The sequence below is a fragment of the Rattus rattus genome, chromosome 7 (genome assembly GCF_011064425.1).
Source record: "Rattus rattus isolate New Zealand chromosome 7, Rrattus_CSIRO_v1, whole genome shotgun sequence".
Classification (NCBI taxonomy): Eukaryota; Metazoa; Chordata; class Mammalia; order Rodentia; family Muridae; genus Rattus; species Rattus rattus.
The window spans coordinates 21,470,977-21,492,904 of NC_046160.1; the positions used below are offsets into that span (position 1 = coordinate 21,470,977).

At 47.3% G+C, this 21,928-nt stretch overlaps 1 protein-coding gene across 1 annotated transcript in view; it reads right to left on the reverse strand.

Moving 5' to 3' along the window:
* Positions 1-12,893: 12,893 nt before the first annotated feature.
* The window catches only part of Togaram2 (TOG array regulator of axonemal microtubules 2), a 57,181-nt gene continuing 48,146 nt past the window's right edge, over positions 12,894-21,928 (reverse strand). Inside the window, exons 19-20 of the mRNA XM_032908955.1 lie at positions 18,175-18,261; positions 12,894-13,379 (exon numbers count right to left, since the gene is read on the reverse strand). Coding sequence (XP_032764846.1) covers positions 13,042-13,379; positions 18,175-18,261 — 425 coding nt within the window. The 3' untranslated portion in view covers positions 12,894-13,041. The remainder of the gene's footprint in view (positions 13,380-18,174; positions 18,262-21,928) is intronic.

Below are 21,928 nucleotides of genomic sequence, written 5' to 3' on the forward strand. Positions count from 1 at the left end.
CTATGACGGTTAACGTTTGGTCATGTCTGTGAGGGATTTTCTAGATTGAGTTCACTGAGGTAGGAAGACCCACCCCCACCGTCGTTGGCACCATTCCACGGAGAGTCCTGAACTGCAGAAAGAGGAAGTCAACTGGCTACCAGCATTCACGTCTTCCTGCTTCCTGAGTGGGGATACAATGTAACCAGCAACCTCCAACTCCCGCCACAAGCATCCCCCAACCCGTGAGCCAAAATAAACCCTTCCTCCCTTAAGCCGATTTTTGTCAACATAGTGTGTCCCATCAAGAAGAGTGACTCAGACGAGTGGTTTCCAGCCCCACCAACCCAGCCCTGCACCCCTGCTCATGCCAGTGCTACAAACACAAAGCCTCCAGCTCCTGCTTGCAGCCTCTCTTCCGTCAGCCCCAGAGTGGATCAAATTCTCCAGAGGTGGGAAAGGTGTGGTGCAGGCTCACATGCCTGGCTCCCTGAAGCTTCTCGCCAAGTTTATTCCTAGGTCATCTGCAGAGAACGTCTGCTGGAGCTGGCAGCAAAGCGAAGAAGCACTGTTCGTGCCCCAAACCCCTCTTCTGCCAAACAGCTAGATACTTGCTGTGGATCCTGGAATTTTTCCATTGGGAGCTGTGCAGTACTTTCTGTCTAGAAAAGAATTTGCAGTAATTGGGTGATTCAGTGCCTGCTCAGTGGGTTGTCAAAAGACAAGAATTCTCACCCAGGGGCACAGCTGAGCAGGCTGAACGCACCCGATCTGCTGCAACGCTGATGTTTTAAGTTTGAGAAAATGATTGACCTCAAATCTTTTTGTGGTTGTTAAAATAGATTGTGGCCTTGAGCACATGTTATACTGGGTCCTGGAGCCTCTAGCTACTTCCTGTTCTTCTCTTCCCAGGGTCAGACTTGTGACTCTGACTACAAGGATCTCATGTGAATTATCACGTTATTAAAATGGGAATGACGGGGCTTATCCCTTCAGTGACACCAGAATCACCATTGATTAACTAAATGACCAAGAGGCGCCACGCTTGTCCCTGTTAGCAGGCCTGTGTGTGTTAGTGTTGCTGTGTTGACTTCAGGGCAATACCTGAGCCTTGGGTGTAGTTCTGAGATGGAGTCTAAAACATGCTGCCTTCAATCTGGGTAGCTCCCAAAATGGTTGGCAAGCAGCTTGGGGAACAAGCAAGCAGGACTGGGCAAACCCAGGACATCAGGGTAAGCCCAGGACATCAGGGCAAGCCCAGCACATCAGGGCAAGCCCAGCACATCAGGGCAAGCCCAGCACATCAGGGCAAGCAGAAGCAAGCAATACAAGTGGCCTTTGAGAGCTTACCCAATGCACTGGCTTCAGGGACCACTGATGAGCAAGTAGCTCTTGACCTGTTCTCAGGCTTAGAGCAGCAGTTCTCAACTTGTGGGTCCCAACCCCTTTGGGGGATCACATGTCAGATATCCTGCATATCAGATATTTATATTACAATTCATAACAGCAAAATTACTGCTATGAAGTAGCAATGAAATGTGGTTGGGGGTCACCACAACCTGAGGAACTGTATTAAGGGGTCGCAGCATTAGGAAGGCTGGGAACCACGGGTTTAGAAGCAGATTCCTGGGGTTCTAATGAGACAAGGCAGAGCCCCAGCTGTTGGTATTACTGGTATTACACAGAAACAGAGTAGATGAAATCGGGGTGTAGGGGACCCTGACAGCGGAGAAATGATGAAGGTGAGGTAAAAGGAAATTCAGTTCAGCTCACATTAGTTAGCCAGTGCCGAGTCAAACTTCTGGAGTCGGATGCCAAGTGGTTTAATTATTTTTACAGTAAAACTTGAAAAAAAAAGTTTCCTCAGGACAATCACTACAATAAAGCTTTGGGTGTGGCTAAACGAACTCCTTTGCAAAGTACAATCTCTTTAACAGAATCCGGTACCGTTTGCACCAGAATGGTTTCTACTGAGTGGTAAGCAATGCCCAGGATTTGGGGTTTGAGGCGAAGGCTCCGTGGAGCCTTCCAGATGGGACAGGTGTCAGTTCCTTCCACTGAAGAGGGAAGCCCGCGTGTGTAACGACTGTGTTCTCCCCAGTACTTATCTGTGAGCTCGTGGACCTCTTGCTCACTACACTGGGGTACAGATGGCTGTAACTGAAGAAGAATTTTTTAAAAGTTGGAGTTTCTGAAACCCAGAGGCAAAGATGAACCTGGTAATCCCAGAGGAAGGCAGATCACCAACCCAGGCCTCCCTCATCTAAGGGCCCAACTGTAGAAGTTCAGGTTAGGTTCAGTCCATTAGTGTCTGAGAGCCTCTACTGCAGTTGTGAGAGCTAAGGCAAGCAGCCTGAAACCAGAAGGGGAGCTACCTCAGAGAGGGTCAGCGCCCCAGACAACTTTCTGAAAGAGGTAGGGGTGGGCTTATGCTGTACCTCTCGAATGGGGCATCTGAGGGGCCTCCCAGAAACTAGGTCTTCCCCTTGCATGCTGTGTGGCAGGCAGAGGCAGTGAACAGCAGCTGCCAAGTACCCTGTCAGCCACACATGCAGCATCTTACCCTCTAGAGAAGTTGTCACGTACTGAGAGCCTTCCTTGGTTGGCCATATGTCCTTATGTGTGATATAATGTGAGGCCCCAACTGCCACTAGACCCAGGAAGCAATGACCAAGCACTCATATGGCCCAGTGGCCCTCAGGCTATGGGAATTCTGAGTCACCTTCTACCAGAGCACGTCAGGAGAGAGTTAAGGAGCAAGAGACACAGTGAAGTTCAAAGGTCAGACATGACGAGCTGACCCCAGAGCAGGTGGCTGGCAGTGGAGGCTTGGTCTCCGTACCAACTTCACCTAGCTTAAGTTACCAGTGAGTTAGACTTCATTCGAAAGAAATTAAACCCACTTCAACCTGCAAGAGTTAAAGCATCAACTCAGGTGTATCCCTTCCAGAGACCAGGCCTTCCCCAAGAGTCAGGTCTCTGGCTTTCCATAGGGAGAGCATTACTGACAGCATGACAGGCAGATTCCATCGCACAGGCTTGCAGAGCCTTTTACCTATGCTTGCCCACTCTGTCAGAGAGCCTTGCTGGGGCCAGATCCACTTCTTTTGCTCCAGAGAGAAAAAAACGCAATTTTTATTCACTATTAAACCAATGAGTCCAACCCACCAAACACTTATGAATGTACTTTCCCGGGTAGAGTTAGAAACCAGCAAGCAACAGCATTCTAATCTGCCGTCCTTCATACCAGACAAGGAGGTGTCTCCACAGATCCGTGGGGTGCATCCCACCCATAGTCTTAGTTGGGCTAACTCGCCTCTGGCGGTGCAGACACAGTCTCCATCCCCATGGCAACCTCAGAGCTATAAGGAGGGAGGTACCAGCCCAGCTTTTACCCAACACATTTAGTAACACAGCAAACAGATAGGCCCCGAGGGGAAAACACAATCTTTTATTTCCATCAAAAGCATCATGAAGGGAGGGGAAAAAACGGTGCAAATATAGTATTCTGACAGAGCAGTGACACCTTTTCGCAAGTATAAATACAATCCTCACGATGAAATATAACCACTCTCTGTGGACTGTGCTGTTGTTTACCGTAAGCTATATCTGTTTTCCTTCTGCCACACACCCAGTCCAGAACCTCAAGTAATCCAAACAGATAGAAATGCATGGCAGGCAGACCAAAGAGATTTTTCTTCCCCTTCCATTGCAAAGAGCTGATGCTCAACAAGGCTTGATTCATAAATCCTACCGTGTGAATGGAAAAAGATCTTAGAAATGCATTCTTTCTTCTAAAATAAACCAGTGCTTTGCATGTACCAGGGGAGCTGGTACAGTGAGTTATGCGTGTTGACAGGTTTGTCAATTGATCATCTGGTCGACCGCTTACGGGCTGCCAAGCACCCACTCTGTCTTCCAAAGGAAATCTTTTCAAAGGTAATATATTTTTAAGTAGCCCCACATCAAAGATTTTGTTGAACCACCATAAAGTAAATGAATTCTGAGCCTGTATTAACAGAACATGGTATATTGCACTACCGTTTACTTCCTGTGCCTACCTAAAGCTTAGATAAAGTCCCATCAATCCATCCAGACGTTTTTATGAAATGTAATTAAAGATGCATTGCACACGAGGAGGTGCAAACAGTTAATCCACTCAGCTCCCCTAATTCAATTTTATGGAGAACTCGGACTCTGCTGGCTTGATTACACTTGTGGACTTCAGAAAGTCACTCCCAGGGTTACGTGTGGCCCTGCGTTGGATAACAGTAGCTTTCTACTGATCCAACAACCAGGGCTCTGAATGCTGACATCCCAGACACCCCGAAAGTCTGTTGTTTGCACCAGCATCAGACCTTAGCTGTGATGACAGGCCTTAGCTAACTATGGGATAGCCACATGGGGGGGCAGGGAGTGTGACCAAGAATTAGAGTAGAATTAGAGAAGGGGGGGTGACAGAAGTGTGGCTCACTCTTGGAAACCAAGATGGCTCCTGGTGACTGGGACTAGGGGGCAGGCACACCTGTTTAAATCACCTTTTTGAGCATCTTAGAGATTGCCTCTCTGTCTCTCTGTCTCTCTCTCTCCCCCGTGTGTGTGTGTGTGTGTGTGTGTGTGTGTGTGTGTGTGTGTGTGTGTTTTGAATGTTCACCTCTGCCTGCCTTTATTTCACAATTCTGACAAAGAACTCAATATCATTCCCCCTCTTCCCAGAGCTTCACATTGACCCATAAGAAAAGCGAGGAATGGCTGTCAGAGAGCTGGATCTAGTAGCAAAAGTTATTCCCAGTAGTGGAGAGGGGGGAGGAGGAAGATATGAATGCCAGGCCTGCATGCATGCATGCATACATACATACATACATACATACATACATACATACACATACACAGATGCACACACACACACACACATGTTGTAGTAAAAACAAACAAACAAAACAACAACAACAACAAACGGTGCACCAGGTTCCCTCGCATACAGTTCCACACTTCTCTCCCAGGCTCCCTCTGACCTGAGCAGTGGCTCTCTCACTAGTTCTGTCTCCGGTGGACCATTGGAACTAGTGCTGATTTATATCAGCTCCACGCTGGCCCCCATAGTACTCACTAACCCAGGCGGTCCACGAGTCTTTCCAGCACGGCACCTTGCCACGCTGTTTTGCTTTCGCTCACAGTTGGCTTGGTGGGTTGTTGCCACGCCAGGCACACACATCCCGATTCCATGGCGGGATTGGTGCACCGTCTCTTGAACTCAATTAAGTCGCTACATGAAAGAACACACCACACAATAACCTCTGATCCAATTGATAAGATATAACTTGCCCATCTAGACAGCACAAATCCTGTACACACCCATCCCTTAAAAATATTCGTAACAACCTGTATCTTTGTGCAGAGAAGAATCTTAACATTTGCCGCCATGTTCTCCCAGCTCCTTCTCCTCTTTCTAAAACTTTTCTCCTGTCCATCCTTCCGTCTCATCCAATCCTGTACCTGCCTTCCTTCATAAAGACATCAACACACACACAAACACACACACACACACACACACACACACACACACACATTATCAAGACACCCTAGGGTATATAACAAATCTTTGTCTAAAGAAAGAGGGAGGGAGGAGGGAAGAAGACGGGAAGGGAAGGGAGGAAAATCAGTTGTCAAACTTTGTAAGAATTGACTGGGTTCTTTGAAAGTTTCCATGTCTTTCAATGTGAAAACAAAAGATTAAAACATTTTGCTCACAGCCCCAAGTCTGTGTCAAATATACCAAACATGGGTGAAATTAAGTTCCTGATACTCCTTTACCTCAGGCAGAGTCTTGGGGTGATCTGTCAGTCCGATAGATGGTGAGCAATTACTGTGGCCCCTAAATGGCAGCCCTGATACAGAGGCTGGAAGGAGGAAAGTCTGACAAGGTCTATACCTTTTCTCTGTGTGTAACAATCTTCCTTTCCAAACTACAACTACCTACATTGTCTCATTAAACTTATGTCCTACCAGATTATGAACAAAGTATTTCTTCCTCACCTCTTATAAAAATGAATAGAAAGTGATGTTTGAGAGCTGGTCAAAGATGTGTCACCAGCTAGTAGCAGGAATTCCAAAACAGCTTCCTTCCCAATGCTCCTGCCACAAGCATCTTCTAACAGTGACTCTCAACCTTCCTAATGCTGCCACCCTTTAGGTTCTTCATGTTGTGGTGACCTCCCCCCAGCCATAAAATTATTTTGTCACTACTTTATAACTGTAATTTTGCTATTGTTATGAATCATCATGTGAATAACTGTTTTCTGATGGAACCCCGTTAGAGGGTCCTTTGACACCTGCAAGGTCTCAATCCTCAGGCTGAGAATCACTAGTCTACATGGTTCCAGGGTGGGCTGAGGCAGCAGCTCTTGAAGGAGACAGCACAGCCTTCTTGGGGGGTGGAACCCATTTATAAATAGAAAGCTAATTTTCATATCCAACCACAGCTCCACCCTAATTTTATCCATTCCTCTTAAACTGACTTGGGTAGAATTTTAAACAATAATCCTCACTCTGGACCCAGCTAGTCCCCTCTTCTCTCTCCAAACACAGACTCCTCCTAGCATTAAGTGAATAGGAGTCTTAAAACCTCACTGCCCCTCACTGCCGTAACCACAGAGTAGCTGCCAGGTGACAATATGACAGTCCACAGCAGTTGCTGTTACAAGTCCCCTTCAGGGAGCATCAGTATACCCACAAAATGGTAAAAGGTGACAGATTCACCAGAAAAAGAAAATGCAGGCCCTTCATGAAAATTGCTTATTTAGCTATAACCCTTCCTTTGAACAGGACAGAACTGGCTGTGTTTACAAAGCCGGGTGCTTTTTTAGAACTATTGTTTGGTTACAGGCATCTGGTATCGCTCCGGAAGCTCTGGATCACTTTCTGCATGTAAAACCCAAGGAGAGCCCAAGGTGATGCTAATAACAGCTGTCAGCCCACAAGGAGGTAATTATAAAGCCATGATTAAAACAAACCAAACCCTTCAGATGTCACAGCCTTCTTCAACGGAATACCAGGTTGACAGGGAATCAGACACCAGACCACCCCCTGAATAAGCCCGGGGATAATGACCAAACACATCCCCCACATGGCCCTGACTCAGTAACACCCACCGGGCAAGCAGTGAGCACCCTGTAGCCCAGCTAGCAGCAGTACCTCCTCCAACCTCCTGTCTCCTCTTAGGTCTCATTGGCCTGGCTGTCTGATCCTCTGCAGAGTCCCGGGCCCCTCCCCCAGAGCCAGCTCTACAGTGAGACTAACCAAGCAGCCATCAGGACCTCCTCTTTTCTCCCCCTCCCCAGAGCTTTTCATCAATCATGTTTTAGGGATTCTAGTTTAGAAAATTCTGACCACTTGGACGTGGGCTCGCTTGGAAACTTAACAATAAGAGTCTTAAGAAGACAGCAGAGGTCCTGTGTGGGCTGGTTCTGGGCTGAGAGGATGGCTCAGTGGGTAAAGTGTTGACCGAGTAACACGAAGACCTGAGTTCAGTCTCCAGAATTCACACAAAGATGCTGGGCACAGTAATTCATATCTGTATCCGCAGAACTAGAGTGGTAGAGACAATTGGGTCCCAAGGGCTCACTGGCAGCCCATATATCCTTTTTCGCAGTAAGCCCTGGGTCAGGGAAAGAGAGAGACCATGCCTCAGATACCCAAAGGCTCTCTCTGATCTGAGGTTTTGACAGAAAATCTCTGGGTAACTCCCGGATCCCACATGATTTCAACAGTTCCTCTCAAAGGGCTGTGACTGATTTGGGGGCGGGGGGGGACTGTCTTAAAGGTATAGATGACCCTGATAGGTCCAGCTCAGTAGAGAACAGGCCTGGACACACACCGAGCTCCAGCCACTTTCTGTCTACATTGTAGGGCCTGATCTGAACAGAGTCTGTACTTGACCAGACTCCCTGAGAACTCTATACTGGCTGAGGACTCTCAATGAACCCCTGGGTCCCAGGTTCCTCCAGGGAAGGAGAGAAATAACCTCTTCCTTCAAGGACATCAAGAAGACTGACAGAGCCCAGCACAATGGCAGCATTTGATTGTCAGGCTGCCTCGCTCTCCAGCCTCCGTCGGCTCACTCCACAAGGAGAGCAGAAAGAGCGCTACCCTCCCCTGCACCCCTCCTTCCTCAGGACGGAACTGAATCAAAATGAGAGGAAAACTCAGTCAGCTGGAGAGTGCTCTGCCAGCCACGTACTTCTGCTTCCAGCTGCGAGTCTCCTGAGGAGTTAGGAGCGACCCAGCAGGGAGGAAGGCCTTGTCCAGGTCTTCTTCCCAGTGGAAGGGGTGGGAGTGAGAGATGACAAACGCCTACCAAGCAAGGACAAAGGGGCAGAAAAGACAGGACCCCAAAAGGTGAGTGGGACCTACTTCCTAACAGAGAGGGCAAAAGAAACCATTGGCTGCTCTCAGCCCTCACAGGCTCCAGGACGAAGACTACAAGGAAAGCAAAGATAATGTCTCCAAAGCAGGGACCCTCCCCCTCCCCCAACAACACCACAGCCACAGTCAGGGCTCCCTGGGTCTTATGCTAAACAGTTTGCAAGAGTTACCTCATTAGTCTTCATAGCAGCTCCGTTAAGGTGGATGTTATTGTCATATATACTCCACCACCACTACCACATATTCAGGCACACAGAGGTTGACAAAGGTCTCAATGTCTCACATCAGCTAGTCGCAGTGCCTAGTCTTCAGCTCAGGCCTCAGGCCTCTGTACCTGACCTCAGTCTGTGTCTCCAAGCCCAGGACCCCCCCCCCCCCCGAGATGAGAGGGCAACTGACAGGCCTAGCGACCCATAGAGCCATAAACATTATGCTGTTGTTCCTGAAGTTAGACACAGATTAGAATCTCTTGAAGAAAGTAGGTGGGAGGTGGAGGAGGAGGAAGAAGGAGAAGGAGGAAAGGGAGGGGGGACAGAAAGAAGGAAGGAACAAATGAAGGAATGGATGGAAGGAGGAAGGGAAATAACCTGAACCACACCCCAGACCAACTGAATCAAAACCCTGGGGGAGGGGCCCAGCTGTTACACTCTTAGACTGCAGCCAAATGAGTCTGAAGCATGAGGTGGATTGTGGAGCTATGTTTTTCTCCCACCTCCCTTTCTAGGCTCCATTTTCTCTCCTCCACCAAGGAGAACAGAAGACCCGGTCTTACACAGAAGGAAGGACATGAATATAGGTGTTCATGTAGTTTTTGACTACATTGCTTTGCGCTCCCAGCAGATTGCACCCCCACACCCGCCCAGGAACTATCTCGGATCCGGTGGTCACTTACCCAAAGTCCCACATGGTTGGGTGGCTTTATCTCCTGCTGTTCCTGTGTCCTATTCTTTACCTCCCTGCCCAGATCCCACCCCATTCCCAACCATTAGCTGTTGGTATCTTTATTGACAGATCAAAAACCAACTGGGGACAGGACCTTCAGCATCTAGACACACAGATACAAAGCATTAGAATCAGTCTCCAACACATAAGAAGCAAAAACAAGATTAAAAAGATGGGTTTCGGCAGGAGAGAGGGGTAATGCTTCCTAAAATCCCAAACATTCTGCTTGATGTAAAAGGAAGTTGTAATGATCACTCTTCACTGTCGCCTTGACTGGATTAAAAACATCCAAGACACATGTTTCTAAGGGCATTTCCAGAGAGGTTTAACCAAGTGGGAAAGACTTAACCTGAATATGGATGGCACCCATCTTAGATATTTTTCTATTTTTCTAATAAGATACCATGACCGAGGCAACTCAGAAAAGTATATTTGAGGCATATGGATTCTGAGAGTTAGAGTCCATGACTATCATGGCAAAGAGTATGGCACAGCCCTGGATCAATAGCTGAGAGCTCTTAAACCTTGAGACACACAAACCAAAGCAAAGAGAGAGAGAGAGAGAGAGAGAGAGAGAGAGAGAGAGAAGAGCATGGCTTTTTGAAACTTTAAAGCACAGTCCAGTGACGCACCTCCCCGAACAAGGCCACGCCTCCCAATTCTTCCCAAACAGTTCCATCAACAGGAGACCAAGTATTCAAATATATGAGCCAATGTGGACCATTCTCATTCAAACCACCACCGTACCATTCCATGGGCTGAGACTCTAAACATAATAAAAAGAGGAGTAAGCAAGCTGAGCAGCAGCATTATTCTGTCTGTTTCTTTGCCAGAAGATACAATGTGGCCAACTGCCTCACCCTCCTACCCCCATGCCTCCCTCAAACCATGATCTAAATAAAACCTGCAGTTGTTGTCTCAGAAAAGGAAGTAGTGTGGGATCCTGGTAGCTATTTGCCCACCCCCAGGAGCATCTCCTGTGTCTTGTAGAGTTACTGTTGCTGTTGTGAAATAATACAATGAAAGCAACTTGAGGAGGAAAGGATTTGTTTGGTTTGTTTCTACATCACTGTTCATCACTGAAGGAAGTCGGGACAGGAACACAAGCAGGACAGGAACCTGGAGGCAGGAGCTGATGCAGAGGCCAAGGGGGAAGCTTGCTTCTTGTGGGTTGCTCAACCTGCTTTCTTATAGAACCCGGGACCACCAGCCCAGGGATGGCTTCACCTACAATGGAGTAGCCCCTCCTTCCTCATGAATCACTTATTAAGAAAATGCCCCACAGGCTTGCCTACAGCCTGTCTTATGGCATCATTTTCTTAATTGAGGTTTCCTCCTCTCAGATGACTGTAGCTTGTCAAATTGATATCATAAACCAGCAAATCCTAGAAGTGGCGTTTCTGGCTCAGACAGCCAATCAATGAATGGGATGAGCCCAGCTCCAAGCCACCATCTCTGGGGTCTATTGGGACAATGCTCACTGCCTATTAATTGTGTTCATATGAGGCTCTTGGAGGAGTTGTCCAAGGCTGAAGCCTGGTTAGAGTGCTATCTTCTCTTTGGTTTATAAGCTTTGCCTGAAGCTCAAATCCAACGCACCTGATTCAGGGTTCCCGTGGTCTGCCAGAACCAACACTGTGCCAGGGGTGTGGGCTGCAGAGGCCTTGACTTCCCAGAAATAGATTAGACCCTGAGATCATGAAGCAAAACAGAACAGAGCAAACTCTTCCAGAGTTGACAGTTATTTTCAACACATCCACCCAGAGAACCCTAGAAACAGGAAGCTTTGGGTTTGAGGTGAGTACAGAAGGCAGGAAATAGCATCAATCTTCAACCCCTTTTCTTTCAATTCTCTCTCTCTCTCTCTCTCTCTCTCTCTCTCTCTCTCTCTCTCTCTCTTTCTCTCTCTCTCTCTGTGCATGCAAGCATGCGTGTGTGCATGAGTGTGTGTTATATGTGGAAGGCTCCCCATCTTATTCAATGAGGCAGGGGTTTTCAGTCACCCCAGAGCTTGCCAGCATGGCTAGTCTGCTGGCCAGCTTCCTCTGGGGATCCCCCCTTCTGAGGCTGAAATTATACAGCAACCACACATCCACCAGCACTAACCTAGCTTCTGGGGATCTAAACATCAGCTGTCATTTTTGCATACAAGTGCTTTAACCACCGAGCCATCCTCCTGTTAACTTTCATTTCTGCCTTCAAAAATCTCTGTTAGCCTCTACTTCCCTGGGTGTTTACCATTCCAAATAACCTTGGAATGATCTCATCTCTCCCTCGGTCATGACAAGCAGAAAATACAGATCTCTGTCGCCTTCCCACGCACACACTGGAAAAAAAAAAAAAGCTTGCTCAGACAATAAGCAAACTCAGTTAATTAAATTGTATAAATCCTTAGAAAGATTTACAGCTCGGCCTCTTTGAGTGTATCTGCACAGCTTCCTTTGCAAGTATTTCTCCTGGCCCAGTCTCAGATGGCTTCTGGGAAGACCTGCTGGGGTCATCATCAGGTGAACAGCTGCTCTCACTGGCTCTGGATGACCCGAAGTCACACTTAAGCCGGCTATTAATAGCCAAACCCCAACCTGACTTCCAATCACCCACTCAGCCTGGGAGGGGCTGACCAACATTCACCTGGCACAGAGCTTCTCTGGCTCAGGGTCTGGCTCCCCTGGAGAGGCTCAAACCAGCACAGACCTCTCATCAAACCCAGAGGCCAGATGATGGATGCTGCAGGGGGATTCCTCTGGGTGGGCAGACCCTGCCAGAAAACCTGCCGAGCCTCAGGACTTGACGCTCTGTACCTGCCCTATGTGGTGCTATGTCTGAGCCCTCCACCAACGGTGAAATGTCACCCCTTCAGCCTTCACCACATCAGAGCAGCCTGGCATGTTCAAGGCAGTGACCCGAGCTCTTAAGTCCTAGTCATACCATTGCCAACTCTTCAAGGCAAACCAAGGCTATCGCAAGGATGTCCAGACCGTCCTCCCATAGTCAGGACCCCTCTCCCTGGTTTTCCTTAGAAACTAATGTTTTTCTCTGCGTTCTCGCAACCTGGCCCACACTGAACCCAGCATTCCCTTGAGTCAGCCCATCCATAGCAGCCTATGCCATTTCCTATAGCCGTGCGGCACCTGAGATGGGCAACCTCTGGCTAAGGCATTTAGTGGTGCATTGTCAGGTCCTTCCTGCTTTGTGACAAGCTGGGCAGATCCTCCTAGAAAGTCCCATGGGATAAACAGATACTTAGCTCAAGATGTCACAGGGCTGAGGCATGACAGGCTAGAAGACCCTTGATATGATGACTTCTAATCAAGTCGATGACAAACAGACCACATCTGAGTGAGCAGCTAGGGGCTCTGAGATTCAGGAGGACTTCCGGCTGCTCAGGGATGCGGAGGCAGGGGCTGTATTCCTGCCACGTGTGGGACTAGATGCTCCTTTCCTAGCTATTGGACACATCTAAACCTAAGTTCAAGATTGGCTTGGTTCACAAACTTGTCTACTGGAAAATTCTCTGTGGTTAAAAAAAAAAGTAAGATAAGAAAACCTTAGAAAAATAAGCAATTCTTTTATTCTACTTCAAAATATACTATATACATACATTGGGGACCCTAAGGGAAACATAGGCCATGAGGTGACTCCGCCATAAAAATAAAATAAGGTAGAAAATAATAATCGCCCATTTCAGACCCATCCTTAATCCAGCTGCTGGGGACAGATGTCTCCAGTCATCTGGATGTCAGGGGCCATTCCTCCACTGGTGACCTTGTTGTTGCCCCCCAGAGATTCAGAGACTAAAAGTCCCTGGAGTGTCTTGAGGGCTTGCTGGGGCTGATTAGCAGCGAAGTCCTGCAAGCGGGACCCCATTTGCTCCTGCAGACTCCTGGCCAGCCTGCACACCGCTGTGCGGACGTTCCCGCCACGCCCAGGCAGCACGCCATTGCCGGTCATTTTGTTCAGGAAGTACCAGAGGACTGGAAGGATGTGCCGCTCCACAGCCTGCGGCTTTCGGGGGTACACCGAGGCAACCAGCGCTGTCACAAAGAAAAGAGGGAGGGTCATTTGAGCCGCACACTCTCTCTTCCGGTCTCTGGCATCACCAGTTCCGGACTCCGAAGGGCAGGCACCCAGCAGGGCTTCCCAACTAGGCACTGTGCTCAAGCCCCACGACAATCAGAGGCCCGTTCAAATGTTTCAATTTATTTGAACACCAGAAGAGAAATATTGGTTTGTATTTATAACAGTCATAAAGTACAATTTTGTTTTTTATGAAAGAAAGGACCACCAAGCCAATGCAAACGAGATAGGTCCATGACGATCCTAACATGTTCCCTCGGACCCAGTGAGGGGGATGCGGTGGGTGGCAGTCTCACCTCCACCATCTGCCGCTGTGTGAACCTGAGAAAGGCACAACACCTCTCTGAGCCTTTTTTTTACATTCGTAAAGTCAGGACCAGAGGCCTAAGCCACGCATTCAAGATCATTAGGATCCCATAATAAATAAATGTCAGGTATCTTAAACAAGCAGGCGACAAGCAGGAGCCAATATTGCATTACGTTAATCCACATGGCCACCTGTGAGGGCCAGACCAACACCAAGAGATGCTACACTAGCGATGTGTGACCCGGTCGGAGTGAAGTTATGCTAGGGACATAACCCTCTCTTTGACTACTCAACTATGGAGACAATGGCCTCTAAGAAACTAGAATTTCCCCAGGAATCTTGTGTGGATAGAAAGAAAAGGTGGAGGACTGATGCCAGCCTCAAGAGGCACTGGTCCCTGGTCCCTGCTAGACTGCCCTGCAGTAAGACTGGAGACAATAAATAAATCTACCTGGTTTGGGGCAATGTGGCTGCATATACCTCTATTCCAACCTGGACCCCAAAGATGGACCGGGGAAGGCCACTGGGCCTCATTGTTGCTCCTCCCAGTGTAGCCACATTGAATAAATCTCCTTTCTGTATTCTTCCTTATAACTCGTTCTGTAGTTGGCTTCTTTTTTTTTTTTTTTTTTTTTTTTTTTTTTTTTTGAGCTGGGGATCAAACCCAAGGCCTTGCGCTTGCTAGGCAAGCGCTCTACCACTGAGCTAAATCCCCAACCCCCTGTAGTTGGCTTCTTCAGGATAGGTAACAGAGACTGGCTTGACAGGGGTACCAGGGTCCTGACTCCAGCAACTTGAGGAATAGGGAGAGAAGTCGGGACTCTCTAAAGAAGCAGTCTGGCATATAAAACCACAGGCAAGGAACAAGATCCTTCCGAGCATCTGGACATCTACCCTCACAACCAAGAGGCAGTCTGTGAGGGTGAATGTATGCAAGCCATCAGGCTCCAAATAGACCCTCCATCCTGGTGAAGAAACCCCCAAACCTGGTTATTTGAGAACACAACCCTGTAAGCCCAAGCACACTCTATCACCAAGGTAGGTCTCAGGGCCGCAGCAGCATCAAAGCCTCCAGGCCTTCATGGGGAGGTTGCCCCGACCAGAGGCTGGTCTGAGGCTGTCCACTCTGTCTGGCATCCTGCTCGAGTGCTAGTAAAGGTAATCAATGAAAGAACAGGGCTTCATTGATTTATAAGGCCAAGAAACTAGAAGGTTCTGGAAGACTTCCTCAGTCCAAGACTTAGACTTAAGGCTCCACTTTATGCCAAAAGAATGGATGTGAGCCCATTGTTCAGAGGAGGAAAACAAGACTCGGACCCAGGACTTTTCCTTCATAAAGGCCTCGCTGGAGACAGAGGCCACTCTGCCTTGACTCCAAAGCCTTCGCCCACACTGTTCTCCAAACTCAAGGAGTTCCATGTCTCCAACCCTAGTCTGGAGCTTTAAAAAGAAAATCCCCAATTTGTCCTTCCCTCATCCACTTAACATCTCCCAAAACCTAGGGTGCTCCTCGGATTTCCGGAACAGAGGGGAACCAGATGACCTGCATCCCTCCCTCAGGGAAACAGAAATGCTCCATAGCATCATCACGGAATGCAAATGTTGGCTTGACTACCCCAAGGTTCCCGCATCCCCATCCGGGTGTCTGCTGGGACCACCACTGGTCACAGTTCTCTCGGATGGCGAGGTGATGGCTGGAAGGCAGCTTTGCAGCCTGCAGTCACCCATTAGAAATTACCTTTGCTAGCACTTGACCAGCCAGGCATCCACTGGAAATCTCATTGACTGCCTTTACTAGAACGGGAGCGGTTCTACAAGGAGCCTTGAAGATGTTAAATAGAAGCCTGGCTCTAAGCGAACGGTTTAATCAGTAAAGCATGAGAGCCCACGTTCAGTCCCCCAAAACTCACATTTAAAAGCAAACAAACGCTTTTTTAAAAGAGCTAGGCCCACGTGTATACTGAGGCACCTGTAATCCCAGCAGTAGGGAAGCAAAGACCAGAGAATCTCTGGGCTGTCTGGTCAGCCAATCTAGCCAAATCGATGAGCTCCAGGTTCAGTGAGGGAGACTGTCTCAAAAAGTAAGGCGATGGAGACTGGGAAGCTCATTCAGTGGTTTAGAGCACCTATTGCTCTTACAGAGGACCCGGGTTCAGTCGCTAGCACACACACGGGGACGTATAACCTCATGTAAGTCCAGTTCCAGGGGATCCAATGCATCCACTGATCTCCCAGGGCTCCTGCTTACATATGGTGCACAGACATACACTCGGGAATACATACATAGAATTAGTAAATATGTATTCTTATAAAAAGAGAGAGCAACTGAGGAAGACACCCTAAGTCAACCTCTAGCCTATATATGTACATATATGCTCCCCCCGCGTGCACACGGGTGTACACACACAGACTCTAATGCCTGCTACAATATGGGTGAATCTTGAAGACATCATGTTAACTCTGAAGTAAGCCAGACTCCAGAAGTTAAGTTGGGTAGGAGCCCACCTCCAAGTGCCTGCAGTAGTCAGTTGCACAGAGACTGGAGAGAGAGTGATGGTTGCAGGGGCAGAGGGAAGCAGGGAGTTACTGTTAGATATGGTGAGAGTTTCAGGGTTTTTTAGTTTAAAAGTATTTGTTTACTTTATATATATGAGTATGCTGTCACTCTCTTCGGACACACCATCGGATCCTATTACAGATGGTTGTGAGCCACCATGTGGTTGCTGGGAATTGAACTCAGGACCTCTGGAAGAGCAGTCAGTGCTCTTAATAGCTGAGCCATCTCTCAAGCGAGAGTTCCAGGTTTACAAGATGAAGAGACATGGATAGTAGTACAGACAGACAACATCACGGATACATTCGATACCAAAGAACCTCCTTAAATGGAGATAGTGGTAAAAACCCATGTTACACGCGTCTTAAAACAATTTTAAAAATGAGAGAAACAAAACAACAACAACAAATGAAAGAAAGAAGAAATGAGAACAATCCCAAGAACAGCCCTACCCCACCCCCAGGGATGTTTCCTTCAGGAAAGCTGCACAGTCCCTTGAAACAGCACCAGCTGGGGACTGAGGGCTCCAGATCTGAGCCATGGAAGTCTCCATATGTGGTTCTAGGGATAGAATTCATGCTGAACTATCTATCACCAGACATAAACTCTCTGATTCATGTTTGTATCTGACTATGTAGTCTCCCAGCTTCCTGTTCTAGCTGCTTCCCACCACACCTTCCCTGTCATGGTGAACTCTAATCCCTATGGAAATGTAAGCCAAAATAAACTCTCTTCCATGCATTGATCTTGGTCATGGTGCTTTATCAAACTAGCAGGAAAATAACTAATACACCACACAGAGATAGATAGATAGATACATAGATAGATAGATAGATAGATAGATAGATAGATAGATAGATAGATGATAGATTGAATGATAAATGATAGATAGATAGATGGATAGATGGATAAATTGATAGATTGATAGATGATAGGTAAATAGATGGATAGATGATAGGTAGATAGGTAGATAGATAGATAGAAGATAGATTGAATGATAAATGATAGCTAGATAAATAGATGGATAGATTGATAGATAATAGATAAATAGATGGATAGATGATAGATAAATAGATAGCTGCTAGATAGATGATAGATAAATAGATGGACAAATGGATAGATGGATAGATAGATGATAGGTAGATAGATGATAGATTGAATGATAAATGATAGATAAATAGATGGATAGATTGATAGATTAATGGATGATAGATGGATAAATGGATAGATGGATAAATTGATAGATGATAGATAGATGGTAGATAGCTAGATGATAAATAGATTGATAGATGATAGATAGACAGATGATAGATGATAGATAGATAGATAGATAGATAGATAGATGATAGATGGATGATAGACAGATAGATAATAGATGAGAGGATAAATAAGTAACTAAATAAATAGATGGTAATGAATAACTAAATAAGCAGGTGTGGTGGCTCATGCTGAAGAGTAAACTCCAGTCAGCCTAGCCTACTTATCAAGTTCCAGGTCAGTGAGAGACCCTCTCTCAGAAATCCCTAAGTGGCTTCCTCTATGTGCACATGCCCACGCCTGTGTCTTTTACACACACACACACACACACACACACACACACACACACACACACACACACACACACACACACTTTTTTAAAAAAGGTTCTCAGTGGGCTAGGAGAACCCAGGTTTGTAAGAGAAATAAATAGATTCCTAGAAACTATTTGGTTATCTACATTTGTGCTTCACTTTGACTGAAAGCAAAGACTGTCCCTGGTAATGGGGAGAGTGTCACAGAAAAAGCAGACTATGAAAATTCCTAAATGTCCTTTGAGACCTAAGGAACTACAGTACAGGAGAGAACAGTGATGGACCCGCTGTGTGGGCTGGGTGGCGTCAGAGGCACTCACCTGAGAGGCGATCTGTGACATCCAGCACTGCAGGACCAGTCAGGAAACGCACGCGTCCAGCAAATGCTTGCAGGAGGCACAGGTGGTCTGAAAGAGATGGAGACACCTGTGACCATGACATTGCCAGCCATGCCAACGCACCAGGCACTCATGGTACTAGGTATCCACATGCCCTCATGAGGAAGGGGCTCTATGGGGAGCTGAATTAACTCTTTGAGATCAATCTAACTGCTTGATTATGTCTGTCTGTCTGTATGTATGTATGTGATGATGTGTGTGTGCACGCACGCGTGTACGTGTGCACATGCGTTAGTATAGATGTGTGTATATGTCTATGTATGTCTGTGTGTATGGGTGTATGTATGTCTGTGTGTGTTTATGTGTGTGTATAGATGTATGTGTGTATGAGTGTGTGGATGTGTCTGTCTGTCTGTGGGTGTGTCTATGTGTCTGTGTGTTTGTGTATGGGCGTGTGTATGTCTGTGTATGTTTGCGCATGTATACGGATATATGTATGTATGTGTATGTTTGTATGTATGTTTGTGTGTATGTATGTATGGGTATGTGTGGGTGTGTCTGCCTGTGTGTGTGTGTGTGTGTGTGTGTGTGTGTGCATGTTTGTGTGTGTGTATGGATATGTGTATATCTGTGTGTATGTTTGTATGGGTATGTGTATATCTGTATGTATGTGTGTATGGGTATATATGCGTGTGTGTGTCTGTGTACGTATATGTGTGTGTATGTGTGTGTGCACACACACATACATGTGCAAGTGTGGAGGTCAGAAGATAACCTCAGGTGTTGGTCCTCCACTTGCACCTGATTGAGGCAGGCTCTCTCACTCACCCCACTGTACATCAGGCAGGCCCGTAAGCTTCCAGGACCCGCTTGCTGGGAAAACAAACATGTGCATCCAGATTGATCTGGGCACCTGATCAGGTCCTTGTGCTTTTGTGACAAGTATCTTACCCACTGGCCTATCATCCCAGCCTGGAACCAGCCTTAGAAAAAGCAAATGAACACAGAATATGGGGGAAGAGTGGGTGGTCTCAAGTAGTTAGATTGACTCCCAAACGGTCCGCCATTTACTCCCATACAGTCTGCGATTTTCTAAATTGTCATAAGGTGAGGTTTGAGATAAAAGTTGGTAGATGAATGACTGGCAGACAGAAGACACACAGTGGTGGTGATGGCAATCGGTGAAGGTGATGGGGAAGTAGACATAAATGTATTTATAGCTTCAGGGTGAACCGAGGCACTCCTGGATGCTCACACAAAGGCCATCACAGGGCTGGGGATAGCACTCAGAAGTCAAAGCTTTCATTTAGTCGGAACTCACACTCTGCTCTCTAGGACACCCCATGGCAGAGTCATTTATTCCCACGGTGAGCACTGCCTGGTGCCCTCTATGTGATGGACGTGGAGCCCAGAAGCAGTGAAAAGGAGTCTCCCTACCCACCGCGAGGCTTCTTTGGTTTGAAATGAACCATAAGCCAGGGTGGGAAACTGTGCTCATGTAGCCAGAGCACCCATAAGGGTAAAGCAGCACCCTTGGTCTGTGCAAAGGAGGCACAAAGCTCAGACCAGTCTCCTGCTACCTCCCCACTGCTCCTGCCATGAGCCTGGAGGCACTGCTTTGCCCAGCACCCAGCATGCTCAGCTCCCAGCATTTTGCAACCACAACAGCCATGGAATGACTTAATAGAAGGTAAGGTGAGTAGTGACTTGGCCTTCTGAGGGCTGTGGCTTGCCCACACCAGGGGGGTTGGGCAGGGGGTGGGGGCAGGGCAGGGCAGGCATGTGTGTCCTGATGCCTTAGTCAATTCTCTGCTTCCGTAATCTAAAAATAAAAAAAGAACGAGCAATTTATAAACAATAAAACTTTATTTGGCTCAGGCTTTGGAGGCAGAAAGTCCAAGAGTAGGTATAGCCTCTATTGAGGGCATGGGTGCCCAAGGCGGAAAGCAGGAGCGCACCCCTGTGTGCGAACAAGAAAGGGAGCCAAAGCCGTCTTTTCTATTAGAATCCCACCCTGATAACCGCACCGTCCCTGCAGCAGAGTGTATATCCGTCCTCGGGGGCAAAGGCCCTGACCTAAGAACTCCTGAGCTTGTGCCTCCACCACAGAAGGACCTCAGTTTTAGTGGGACTTAGGGGAAGAGACAGCAAGGCAAAGCACCTGAGGTCAAGGAGCCTGGGTTTAATAAGTGGGCAGTCTGATGTAGCGCGGTGAAAGCACTTCTGCCTCCCCAGTCCTCCCCCACAGGGCTCAGCCCAGCTCCTGGCCCTTGGCACAGTTGTCTGGGGCCAGAGAAAAGTGCTCCTGGGAAGTCCTTGAAAACAAACACCAGCAGATCAACCAGACCGTGCTCCCGTGGCAGCCAGCATACAGCAGGTGCTTCATAAATGCTTTCAGGGTGCATGTAGTTGAGAAATACTTGCAGAGTATAGGTGCTTGAAAAATTCTGGCTGAGTGCATGTGCTTAGTAAGTGCTTTCAGAGCACACCTGCCTGGTAAGTGTTTACAGAGTAATTTTTCCTGGCTACTTTGTGAATGCTTGAGTAGCTCACACACACACTTGGTCTGTCTTGGTTTGGTCACCTCTGTAAGGCTCACCTCCTTGGATCACATTCAGGTTTAGTGAGACAGGAAAGCATAATGAATGGGTACAAATTCTGGGTACAAGTTGCCTAGAGCCTATATCTTACTTCTCTACATAACACTTGTATGAGCCAATCCCTCTCTCTATGCCTTGACTTACCTATCTGTAAAACGGGGATAATCCCAGTTCCTTTCTCATTGAGTTCCTGTTTGAACTCGATGGCTTAACATAATATTGATGATCAGCTCCATATCATATAATGTATCTGCCATTTATAATAAGTTTTGTTACTGTCCTAAAATTCTCTCAATGGAAAAATCAAATAAAAGGCCAGAATCTTGATGTGACTTGTGGTAGATCAGCAATAGAATACTTGCCTAGCATGTGCAAGGGCCCTGAGGTAGTTCTGTTCTAAGCATCATTGAGAAAGAGAGAGGATGATGATGATGGTAGTGGTGTGGTGGTGGTGGTGATGATGATGGTGGTGTGGTGGTGGTCATGATGATGATGATGGTGGTGGTGGTGGTGGTGGTGGTGGTGGTGATGATGGTGACTATGATGTTGGACCCTAATATTTGAAAGGCTAAAGTTGTTTACTCCTTAGCTTGGCCCACATTTCCAGAGGGTTATTTTTGCCTCCCAAGGAGGTCAAGACTTGGTGTGCAGTGAAAAGAACACAAGATACTATGCTACGAGAAGAAAGCAGGCCTGGCTCGTTGGTCAGAGACCCTGATCTCCCTCGGTTCCCCTCTCTACAAAGGGACAGAGGGATCCCTGTGCGTTATCAGACTTCTTTCACTTAGAAAAGCCCTGAGGCCACCAGGACACTTTATCTTCAGACTACTTGAAAGCCACAGAAGTCGGAAGTTTAAGTCAGAAAAACAAATAAGGAATTCACCAACAAAAACCCTTAAACTTTAGCATCTTTTACTTTAGTTTTGTTTGTCCGTTTGCTTTGTCTCTGTTTGTGACTGGGTCTTGGTGTGTATCTCCCGGAGATCTGCCTGTGCACATTTGTGAATGGAATCATGACGGCATACACTTGAATTTGCATCCTGTCTAAGCAAATCAGAGCATGAGCATTTCATATGGCGACGTTTGAGCCACAGGCTGCCCCAGACACCTCTGCTTAGGCAGGACATCAGGTCCCC